Source organism: Oncorhynchus nerka, linkage group LG19, assembly GCF_034236695.1.
Source record: "Oncorhynchus nerka isolate Pitt River linkage group LG19, Oner_Uvic_2.0, whole genome shotgun sequence".
Taxonomy (NCBI): Eukaryota; Metazoa; Chordata; class Actinopteri; order Salmoniformes; family Salmonidae; genus Oncorhynchus; species Oncorhynchus nerka.
This window is the reverse complement of record NC_088414.1, coordinates 48,469,328-48,481,652: the sequence shown is the minus strand read 5'-3', so window position 1 is coordinate 48,481,652 and position 12,325 is coordinate 48,469,328. Positions and strand designations below refer to the sequence as shown.

Below are 12,325 nucleotides of genomic sequence, written 5' to 3'. Positions count from 1 at the left end.
CCCCTCCTCATCTCTTACTTCTCCTCTTGTTCCTCATCCTCCTTTACCCCTCCTCCTCTTCCTTTCCTCCTCCTCTTTTTTCCAGGTCACCTATAGCTTGGGTCCTCCACTTAACCAGATCCAGGAGAACAGACCAGACCGCACCTCAGCCGGTTCCTCATTTGGTATTACTGGTACCAGTACTGGTTCAACTAGTTCTTCTGGTACCGGACCAGTGTTCTCCATTGACAGTAAAACGGGCTGGATCACAACCCTGTCGGTTCTGGACCATGAGGCTGGACCCAGCTACACCTTCGTGGTGGTGTCTTCAGACCTGGGGGAGCTGCTACAGCTATCCTCTACCACTGTCGTCACGGTGAGGGCAGGGGGATGTGTGTGTGTGTGGGGGGTCTGTCGTCACGGTGAGGGCAGGGGGATGTGTGTGGGGGGGGTGTCTGTCGTCACGGTGAGGGCAGGGGGATGTGTGTGGGGGGTGTCTGTCGTCACGGTGAGGGCAGGGGGATGTGTGTGGGGGGGGGTGTCTGTCGTCACGGTGAGGGCAGGGGGATGTGTGTGGGGGGGTGTCTGTCGTCACGGTGAGGGCAGGGGATGTGTGTGGGGGTGTCTGTCGTCACGGTGAGGGCAGGGGGATGTGTGTGTGTGGGGGGGTGTCTGTCGTTATGGTGAGGGCAGGGGGATGTGTGTGGGGGGTGTCTGTCGTCACGGTGAGGGCAGGGGGATGTGTGTGGGGGGTGTCTGTCGTTATGGTGAGGGCAGGGGATGTGTGTGGGGGGTGTCTGTCGTTATGGTGAGGGCAGGGGGATGTGTGTGGGGGGGTGTCTGTCGTCACGGTGAGGGCAGGGGGGATGTGTGTGTGTGTGGGGGGGTGTCTGTCGTTATGGTGAAGGCAGGGGGATGTGTGTGGGGGGTGTCTGTCGTCACGGTGAGGGCAGGGGGATGTGTGTGGGGGGTCTGTCGTCACGGTGAGGGCAGGGGTATTAGTGTCTGTGTGTAGGGGGGTAATAGTGTCTGTTTGTAGAGGGATATTAGTGTCTGTGTGTAGGGGTATTAGTGTCTGTGTGTAGGGGTATTAGTGTCTGTGTGTAGGGGGTATTAGTGTCTGTGTGTAGGGGTATTAGTGTCTGTGTGTAGGGGTATTAGTGTCTGTGTGTAGGGGTATTAGTGTCTGTGTGTAGGGGTATTAGTGTCTGTGTGTAGGGGGTATTAGTGTCTGTGTGTAGGGGTAATAGTGTCTGTTTGTAGGGGATATTAGTGTCTGTGTGTAGGGGGTATTAGTGTCTGTGTGTAGGGGTATTAGTGTCTGTGTGTAGGGGTATTAGTGTCTGTGTGTAGGGGGTATTAGTGTCTGTGTGTAGGGGTATTAGTGTCTGTGTGTAGGGGTATTAGTGTCTGTGTGTAGGGGTATTAGTGTCTGTGTGTAGGGGTATTAGTGTCTGTGTGTAGGGGGGTATTAGTGTCTGTGTGTAGGGGGTATTAGTGTCTGTGTGTAGGGGTATTAGTGTCTGTGTGTAGGGGATATTAGTGTCTGTGTGTAGGGGGTATTAGTGTCTGTGTGTAGGGATATTAGTGTCTGTGTGTAGGGGGTAATAGTGTCTGTGTGTAGGGGGTATTAGTGTCTGTGTGTAGGGGTATTAGTGTCTGTGTGTAGGGGTATTAGTGTCTGTGTGTAGGGGGTATTAGTGTCTGTGTGTAGGGGTATTAGTGTCTGTGTGTAGGCGTGGATATTAGTGTCTCTGTGTGTAGGGGTATTAGTGTCTGTGTGTAGGGGGTATTAGTGTCTGTGTGTAGGGGTATTAGTGTCTGTGTGTAGGGATATTAGTGTCTGTGTGTAGGGGGTATTAGTGTCTGTGTGTAGGGATATTAGTGTCTGTGTGTAGGGGTATTAGTGTCTGTGTGTAGGGGGCTATTAGTGTCTGTTTGTAGGGGGTATTAGTGTCTGTGTGTAGGGATATTAGTGTCTGTGTGTAGGGGGTATTAGTGTCTGTGTGTAGGGATATTAGTGTCTGTGTGTAGGGGTATTAGTGTCTGTTTGTGGGGGGTATTAGTGTCTGTGTGTAGGGGTATTAGTGTCTGTTTGTGGGGGTATTAGTGTCTGTGTGTAGGGGGATATTAGTGTCTGTGTGTAGGGGGTATTAGTGTCTGTGTGTAGGGGTATTAGTGTCTGTGTGTAGGGGTATTAGTGTCTGTGTGTAGGGGTATTAGTGTCTGTGTGTAGGGGTATTAGTGTCTGTGTGTAGGGGGTATTAGTGTCTGTGTGTAGGGGGGTATTAGTGTCTGTGTGTAGGGGGTATTAGTGTCTGTGTGAAGGGGGTATTAGTGTCTGTGTGTAGGGGTATTGGTGTCTGTGTGTAGGGGGTATTAGTGTCTGTGTGTAGGGGGTATTAGTGTCTGTGTGTAGGGGATATTAGTGTCTGTGTGTAGGGGTATTAGTGTCTGTGTGTAGGGGGATATTAGTGTCTGTGTGTAGGGGATATTAGTGTCTGTTTGTGGGGGTATTAGTGTCTGTGTGTAGGGGTATTGGTGTCTGTGTGTAGGGGGTATTAGTGTCTGTGTGTAGGGGGTATTAGTGTCTGTGTGTAGGGGATATTAGTGTCTGTGTGTAGGGGTATTAGTGTCTGTGTGTAGGGGGTATTAGTGTCTGTGTGTAGGGGATATTAGTGTCTGTTTGTGGGGGTATTAGTGTCTGTGTGTAGGGGGTATTGGTGTCTGTGTGTAGGGGGGTATTAGTGTCTGTGTGTAGGGGGGTATTAGTGTCTGTGTGTAGGGGGATATTAGTGTCTGTGTGTAGGGGGTATTAGTGTCTGTGTGTAGGGGGATATTAGTGTCTGTGTGTAGGGGGATATTAGTGTCTGTTTGTGGGGGTATTAGTGTCTGTGTAGCACATGTAGCCCCCTAATCGTTTTGTTACTAAACAACCAAACTGTCTATAGCAGAACTACAATGGTCAAATACTTAAATACATTTCCAGAAATCCTGATAATTTTCTTGCCTTTTGCAAAACTTTAAATACAAAATGCCATCAGTGAATAACAAATTCAATTTACTTATTTTGTTTTCCACAGAATATTAACACATTGTTTTCATCAGAAGATATTATATGTTCAGTTTTTCCCAGCAATCAGTAAAAACATTTACATTTACATTTAAGTCATTTAGCAGACGCTCTTATCCAGAGCGACCAGTGCACTAAAGTCTAAACCATCAGTATCAATATGAGAGACGATCTGTGCAATGGGGACGATCACATTTTAATTATTTATTTTTCAATATTGAGGAGATGCAGAGAATGAAGTTCTGTTACTTCTAAAGTGTCTTTAGGTTACGTTGTGGCCTTCCATTATAAAGCATTGCTTTGGTGTGGATTAAGGCCTATGCATTCCTATCAGTAGTGTTCTCCAATGGTGTGGATTAAGGCCTATGCATTCCTATCAGTTGTGTTCCTCCAATGGTGTGGATTAAGGCCTATGCATTCCTATCAGTTGTGTTCCCCAATGGTGTGGATTAAGGCCTATGCATTCCTATCAGTTGTGTTCCTCCAATGGTGTGGATTAAGGCTTATGCATTCCTATCAGTTGTGTTCCCCAATGGTGTGGATTAAGGCCTATGCATTCCTATCAGTTGTGTTCCTCCAATGGTGTGGATTAAGGCTTATGCATTCCTATCAGTTGTGTTCCCCAATGGTGTGGATTAAGGCCTATGCATTCCTATCAGTAGTGTTCTCCAATGGTGTGGATTAAGGCCTATGCGTTCCTATCAGTTGTGTTCCTCCAATGGTGTGGATTAAGGCCTATGCGTTCCTATCAGTTGTGTTCCTCCAATGGTGTGGATTAAGGTTTATGCATTCCTATCAGTTGTGTTCCCCAATGGTGTGGATTAAGGCCTATGCATTCCTATCAGTTGTGTTCCTCCAATGGTGTGGATTAAGGTTTATGCATTCCTATCAGTTGTGTTCCCCAATGCTGTGGATTAAGGCCTATGCATTCCTATCAGTTGTGTTCCTCCAATGGTGTGGATTAAGGTTTATGCATTCCTATCAGTTATGTTCCCCAATGGTGTGGATTAAGGTTTATGCATTCCTATCAGTTATGTTCCTCCAATGGTGTGGATTAAGGCCTATGCATTCCTATCAGTTGTGTTCCCCAATGATGTGGATTAAGGCCTATGCATTCCTATCAGTTGTGTTCCCCAATGGTGTGGATTAAGGCCTATGCATTCCTATCAGTTGTGTTCCCCAATGATGTGGATTAAGGCCTATGCGTTCCTATCAGTTGTGTTCCCCAATGGTGTGGATTAAGGCCTATGCATTCCTACCAATGTATTCACCTTTCCTTGTTTCTAATCGTGGATTGTGTTTCTGTGTGCGCCAATGGAAAGCCGACAAAACTATGAGCAAAGCCAACCGTTGTATTGAACACATGGAATTGGATTGTGATGATGCCGATGAATGAATCCTGCTCACAATAACAAAATGTTGTTGTTGTTTTTTACAATTATTTTCATCAGGAATAATATTTGATTTAATCTGTATGAGATTATTTGGTGAAATATGCATAAAAGGAGAGAAATGATTTATTATTCTGCACCTTTTGATTATTTGTGTTTCCAATTTTGATCGTCATTGATTTAGATAATGAAAATATTATTTATTGATCTACTGGGAATTTAAAAATATTATTTATTGATCTACTGGGAATTTAAAAATATTATTTATTGATCTACTGGGAATTTAAAAATATTATTTATTGATCTACTGGGAATTTAAAAATATTATTTATTGATCTACTGGGAATTTAAAAGACAGACTGACTTTCTGTTTCGCTTAGGCTCAAATAAATAAGCATGGTTGTGTTCATCTTTTTTTGCAGACACCTGTGTTCTTTTTATGAAAGTATTTGTCATTTTGACGGTATTAGATAGTTTAATGTTTTTTCTGCATTTTAATGCATTTTAATGCAGAAACTTTTTTTTTGCTAAAGCCCCCACCCCCCAAAAAAAAATGAAATCAACAACATTGTTATGAAAGATCCTTGTAAGAGATTGAGAAAAACTGTAAGTAACAGTAAGGGATGAATTCTAACTTCCACTTCAGTCAAATTTCAACTGTGTCCCATTGATATCCGTGCATGAAGAAAACTCACATACACACTCTAGTAGTACGTCTACTTTCTCCTGTCTTCCTGTACCAGGTGTCTGTAGCAGATGTGAATGACAACCCTCCGCGATTCGAGAGAGAGTTCTACCGGGGTGCGGTCAGAGAGAGTGACCCGCCAGGAGAGGTGGTGTCTGTCCTCAGCACCAAGGACGGAGACACCACGGATAAAAACAAACTGGTCAGCTACCACATCACAGGTTAGTTAGCTAGTTCATATGTTGGTTAGTTAGTATCGAGTGTTGCTTTAGCAGTATGTGTAGGGTCATTGTCCTGCTGGAAGGTGAACCTCCGTCCCAGTCTCAAATCTCTGGAAGACTGAAACAGGTTTCCCTCAAGAATTTCCCTGTATTTAGCACCATCCATCATTCCTTCAAATCTGACAAGTTTCCCTGCCGATGAAAAACATTCCTACAGCATGGAGGTGGCAGCATCATGCTGAGGGGATGTTTCTCATCGGGATGCTGAGGTGTTGGGTTTGTGCCAGACATAGCATTTTCCTTGATGGCCAAAAGCTCAATTTTAGTCTCATCTGACTGGAGTACCTTCTCCCACATGTCTTTTGGTGAACACCAAACATATTTGCTTATTTTTTTCTTTAAGCTATGTCTTTTTTTCTGGCCACTCTTCCATAAAGCCCAGCTCTGTGGAGTGTACGGCTTAAAGTGGTCCTATGGACAGATACTCCAATCTCCGCTGTGGAGCTTTGCAGCTCCTTCAGAGTTATCTTTGGTCTCTTTGTTGCCTCTTTGATTAATGCCCTCCTTGCCTGGTCCGTAGGTTTTGGTGGGCGGCCCTCTCTTGGCAGGTTTGTTGTGGTGCCATATTCTTTCCATATTATAATAATGGATTTAATGGTGCTCCGTGGGATGTTCAAAGTTTCAGATATTTTTTTAATCCCAACCCTGATCTGTACTTCTCCACAACTTTGTCCCTGACCTGTTTGGAGAGCTCTTTGGTCTTCATGGTGCCACTTGCTTGGTGGTGTTGCAGATTCTGGGGCCTTTCAGAACAGGTGTATATATACTGAGATCATGTGATGGCCTGTCCACCAGAGCTGTTGCAAGACAATTGAATACACAAACTATCAGAAACCGCCTCAGGGAAGCGCACTTGCGTGCTCGTCATCCTCACCAGGGTCTTGACCTGACTGCAGTTTGGTGTCTCAACCAACTTCAGTGGGAAAATGCTCACCATCGATGGCTACTGGCACGCTGGAGAAGTGTGCTCTTCACGGATGAATTCCGGTTTCAACTGTACTGGGCAGAAGGCATTGTGTGGGCGAGCGGTTTGCTGTTGTGAATAGAGTGCCCTATGGTGGCAGTGGGTTTATCGTTTGGGCAGGCATAAACTATGGCCAATGAACGCAATTACATTTTACCAATGGCAAATGTGAATGCACAGTGATGCCGTGACAGTGATCCTGAGGCTCATTGTCGTGCCATTCATCCTCCTCCATCACCTCATGTTTCAGCATGATAATGCAGGGTCCCATGTCGCTAGGATATGTACACAATTCCTGGAAGCTGAAAACGTCCCAGTTCCTCCATGGCCTGCATACTCATTAGACATGTCACCCATTGAGCCTGTTTGGGATGCTCTGGATCGACATGTACGACACCGTGTTCCAGTTCCCGCCAAAATATCCATCAACTTCGCACAGCCATTGAAGAGGAGTGGGACAACATTCCACAGGCCACAATCAACAGCCTGATGAACTCTATGTGAAGGAGATGTGTTGCGCTGCTTGAGGCAAATGGTTGTCACACCAGATACTGACTGGTGTTCTGATCCATGCCCCTACTTTTTTATCTGTGATCAACAGATGCATATCTGTATTCCCAGTCATTTGAAATTCATAGATTAGGTCCTAATTTATTTATTTAAATTGACTGATTTCATTGTATTAACTGTAACTCTGTGAAAACGTTGAAATTGTTGCATGTTGAATTTATATTTTTGTTCAGTGAATGATAGATAGTTAGTTAATATGTTAGCTAGCTAGTTATTGTGTTAGTGTGTTAGTTTATATGTTAGCTAGCTAGTTATTGTGTTAGTGTGTTAGTTAGTATGTTAGCTAGCTAGTTATTGTGTTAGTGTGTTAGTTAGTATGTTAGCTAGCTAGTTATTGTGTTAGTGTGTTAGTTAGTATGTTAGCTAGCTAGTTAGTATGTTGGTTAGCTATTTAGTATGTTATTGATTTACTATGTTGCTTAGTTAGCTAGTAAATTATTTTGTTTTGTTTGTTAGTATTTTTGGTTAGTTGGTGTGTTGGTTGGTTAGTTAGTTAGTATGTTGGTTAGTTAGTTAGTATGTTATGTTAGCTAGTTAGCTAGTTAGTTAGTTAGTTCCTTAGTTAGTTAGTATGTTGGCTAGTTAGTCAGTACCAAGCACAAAGGACGATGAAGACAGCTGAGTTTGTGTGTGTGTGTGTATGTGTGAATGTCTAACCTCTCCTCTCCCTACAGGTGGTAACCCAGGGGGAGTGTTCATTATAGCGCTGGTCCAGGGGGAATGGATGGTGGTGGTGCGCGGTCAGCTGGACAGGGAAAAGCAGGACTTCTATCTACTCAACATCACTGCCAGCGACGGCCTCTACATCACCCGTACAGCCGTGGAGGTCACTGTCATGGACGCCAACGACAACACACCTGTCTGCAACCAGGTCAGAGGTCAGGGGTCACAGTGTAGAACTAGAACAAATATAATTGTAGAAATAGAACAGATAGAAGGATGTTGTAGGAGAGTCAGTAGAGGAGTCGGTATACTGTAGGAGTAGGGGGAGTAAGTATACTGTAGGAGAAGGGGGAGACATGAAGCAAGGGGAGACAGTATACTGTAGCAGTAGGGGGATTCAGTATACTGTAGGAGTAGGGGAGTCAGTATACTGTAGGAGAAGGGGGAGACATGAAGCAGGGGAGTCAGTATACTGTAGCAGTAGGGGAGTCAGTATACTGTAGGAGAAGGGGGGAGTCGGTATACTGTAGCAGTAGGGGAGACAGTATACTGTAGGAGAAGGGAGTCAGTATACTGTAGGAGAAGGGCAGACATGAAGCAGGGGGAGTCAGTATACTGTAGGAGAAGGGGAGTCAGTATACTGTAGGAGAAGGGGTGAGTATACTGTAGCAGTAGGGGAGTCAGTATACTGTAGCAGTAGGGGGAGTCAGTATACTGTAGCAGTAGGGGAGTCAGTATAGTGTAGCGGTAGGAGGAGACAGTATACTGTAGGAGTAGGGGAGTCAGTATACTGTAGCAGTAGGGGAGTCAGTATACTGTAGCAGTAGGGGAGTCAGTATACTGTAGCAGTAGGGGGAGTCAGTATACTGTAGGAGAAGGGGCAGACATGAAGTAGAGGAGTCAGTATACTGTAGCAGTAGGGGAGACAGTATACTGTAGGAGAAGGGGAGAGATGAAGCAGGGGGAGTCAGTATACTGTAGCAGTAGGGGAGACAGTATACTGTAGGAGTAGGGGAGTCAGTATACTGTAGCAGTAGGGGAGTCTGTATACTGTAGCAGTAGGGAGACAGTATACTGTAGGAGAAGGGGAGACATGAAGCAGGGGAGTCAGTATACTGTAGCAGTAGGGGGAGTCAGTATACTGTAGCAGTAGGGGGTGAGTATACTGTAGCAGTAGGGGAGTCAGTATACTGTAGTAGTAGGGGTGTCAGTATACTGTAGCAGTAGGGGAGACATGAAGTAGAGGAGTCAGTATACTGTAGGAGAAGGGGCAGACATGAAGCAGGGGGAATCAGTATACTGTAGGAAAAGGGGGAGTCAGTATACTGTAGGAGAAGGGGAGACATGAAGCAGGGGAGTCAGTATACTGTAGGAGAAGGGGGAGTCAGTATACTGTAGCAGTAGGGGAGTCAGTATAATGTAGCAGTAGGGGGAGTCAGTATACTGTAGCAGTAGGGGAGTCAGTATACTGTAGCAGTAGGGGAGTCAGTATACTGTAGCAGTAGGGGAGTCAGTATACTGTAGGAAAAGGGAGAGTCAGTATACTGTAGGAGAAGGGGCAGACATGAAGCAGGGAGTCAGTATACTGTAGGAAAAGGGGAGTCAGTATACTGTAGGAGAAGGGGAGACATGAAGCAGGGGGAGTCAGTATACTGTAGGAGAAGGGGAGACAGGAGCAGGGAGTCAGTATACTGTAGGAGAAGGGGGAGACATGAAGCAAGGGGAGACAGTATACTGTAGCAGTAGGGGGATTCAGTATACTGTAGCAGTAGGGGAGTCAGTATACTGTAGCAGTAGGGGGAGACAGTATACTGTAGCAGTAGGGGAGTCAGTATACTGTAGGAGAAGGGGAGTCGGTATACTGTAGCAGTAGGGGAGACATGAAGTAGAGGAGTCAGTATACTGAGGCAGTAGGGGGAGACAGTATACTGTAGCAGTAGGGAGTCAGTATAATGTAGCAGTAGGGGGAGTCGGTATACTGTAGCAGTAGGGGGAGACAGTATACTGTAGCAGTAGGGGGAGTCAGTATACTGTAGCAGTAGGGGAGTCGGTATACTGCAGCAGTAGGGAGACAGTATAATGTAGCGGTAGGGAGTCAGTATACTGTAGGAGAAGGGGAGTCAGTATACTGTAGGAGAAGGGGCAGACATGAAGCAGGGGGAGTCAGTATACTGTAGGAGAAGGGGGAGTCAGTATACTGTAGGAGTAGGGGAGTCAGTATACTGTAGGAGAAGGGGGAGACATGAAGCAGGGGGAGTCAGTATACTGTAGCAGTAGGGGAGTCAGTATACTGTAGGAGAAGGGGAGTCGGTATACTGTAGCAGTAGGGGAGACAGTATACTGTAGGAGAAGGGGAGTCAGTATACTGTAGGAGAAGGGGCAGACATGAAGCAGGGGAGTCAGTATACTGTAGGAGAAGGGAGACATGAAGCAGGGGGAGTCAGTATACTGTAGCAGTAGGGGAGTCAGTATACTGTAGCAGTAGGGGAGTCAGTATACTGTAGCAGTAGGGGAGTCAGTATACTGTAGCGGTAGGAGGAGACAGTATACTGTAGGAGTAGGGGAGTCAGTATACTGTAGGAGAAGGGGAGAGATGAAGCAGGGGAGTCAGTATACTGTAGCAGTAGGGGAGACAGTATACTGTAGGAGTAGGGGAGTCAGTATACTGTAGCAGTAGGGGAGTCTGTATACTGTAGCAGTAGGAGGAGACAGTATACTGTAGGAGAAGGGGGAGACATGAAGCAGGGGGAGTCAGTATACTGTAGCAGTAGGGGGAGTCAGTATACTGTAGCAGTAGGGGGGTGAGTATACTGTAGCAGTAGGGGAGTCAGTATACTGTAGTAGTAGGGGGTGTCAGTATACTGTAGCAGTAGGGGGAGACATGAAGTAGAGGGAGTCAGTATACTGTAGGAGAAGGGGCAGACATGAAGCAGGAGGAATCAGTATACTGTAGGAAAAGGGAGTCAGTATACTGTAGGAGAAGGGGGAGACATGAAGCAGGGGATTCAGTATACTGTAGGAGAAGGGGAGTCAGTATACTGTAGCAGTAGGGGAGTCAGTATAATGTAGCAGTAGGGGGAGTCAGTATACTGTAGCAGTAGGGGAGTCAGTATACTGTAGCAGTAGGGGAGTCAGTATACTGTAGCAGTAGGGGAGTCAGTATACTGTAGGAAAAGGGAGTCAGTATACTGTAGGAGAAGGGGCAGACATGAAGCAGGGAGTCAGTATACTGTAGGAAAAGGGAGTCAGTATACTGTAGGAGAAGGGGAGACATGAAGCAGGGGGAGTCAGTATACTGTAGGAGAAGGGGGAGACAGGAGCAGGGGAGTCAGTATACTGTAGGAGAAGGGGGAGACATGAAGCAGGGGGAGTCATAATACTGTAGGAGAAGGGGGAGTCAGTATACTGTAGCAGTAGGGGGAGTCAGTATACTGTAGCAGTAGGGGGAGACAGTATACTGTAGCAGTAGGGGGAGTCAGTATACTGTAGCAGTAGGTGGAGACCGTATACTGTAGGAGAAGGGGGAGTCGGTATACTGTAGCAGTAGGAGGAGTCAGTATACTGTAGCAGTAGGGGGAGTCGGTATACTGTAGCAGTAGGGGGAGTCAGTATACTGTAGCAGTAGGGGGAGTCAGTATACTGTAGCAGTAGGGGGAGACATGAAGTAGGGCGAGTCAGTATACTGTAGCAGCAGGGAGTCAGTATACTGTAGCAGTAGGGGAGACAGTATACTGTAGGAGTAGGGAGTCAGTATACTGTAGCAGTAGGGGAGTCAGTATACTGTAGCAGTAGGTGGAGACAGTATACTGTAGGAGAAGGGGAGTCGGTATACTGTAGCAGTAGGGAGTCAGTATACTGTAGGAGAAGGGGAGAGATGACGCAGGGGAGTCAGTATACTGTAGCAGTAGGGTGAGACAGTATACTGTAGGAGTAGGGGAGTCAGTATACTGTAGCAGTAGGGGAGTCGGTATACTGTAGCAGTAGGGGAGACAGTATACTGTAGGAAAAGGGGGAGACATGAAGCAGGGGAGTCAGTATACTGTAGCAGTAGGGGAGTCAGTATACTGTAGCAGTAGGGGAGACATGAAGTAGAGGAGTCAGTATACTGTAGGAGAAGGGGCAGACATGAAGCAGGGGAGTCAGTATACTGTAGCAGTAGGGAGTCAGTATAATGTAGCAGTAGGGAGTCAGTATACTGTAGGAGAAGGGCAGACATGAAGCAGGGGAGTCAGTATACTGTAGGAGAAGGGGCAGACATGAAGCAGGGGGTGAGTATACTGTAGCAGTAGGGAGTCAGTATACTGTAGCAGTAGGGGAGTCAGTATACTGTAGCAGTAGGGGAGACATGAAGTAGAGGGAGTCAGTATACTGTAGGAGAAGGGGCAGACATGAAGCAGGGGAGACAGTATACTGTAGGAGAAGGGAGTCGGTATACTGTAGCAATAGGGAGTCAGTATACTGTAGCAGTAGGGGAGTCGGTATACTGTAGCAGTAGGGAGTGTCAGTATACTGTAGTAGTAGGGGTGTCAGTATACTGTAGCAGTAGGGGAGACATGAAGTAGAGGAGTCAGTATACTGTAGGAGAAGGGGCAGACATGAAGCAGGGGAATCAGTATACTGTAGGAAAAGGGGAGACATGAAGCAGGGGAGTCAGTATACTGTAGGAGAAGGGGGAGTCAGTATACTGTAGCAGTAGGGGAGTCAGTATAATGTAGCAGT

General features: G+C 46.2%; 1 protein-coding gene across 1 annotated transcript in view; it reads left to right on the top strand.

The window, feature by feature from the left end:
• The window catches only part of LOC135562556 (protocadherin Fat 3), a gene marked incomplete at its 5' end in the record, with an annotated part of 349,011 nt that overhangs the window by 228,963 nt on the left and 107,723 nt on the right, over nt 1–12,325 (top strand). Inside the window, 3 exon segments of the mRNA XM_065005063.1 lie at nt 86–355; nt 5,187–5,349; nt 7,618–7,814. Coding sequence (XP_064861135.1) covers nt 86–355; nt 5,187–5,349; nt 7,618–7,814 — 630 coding nt within the window.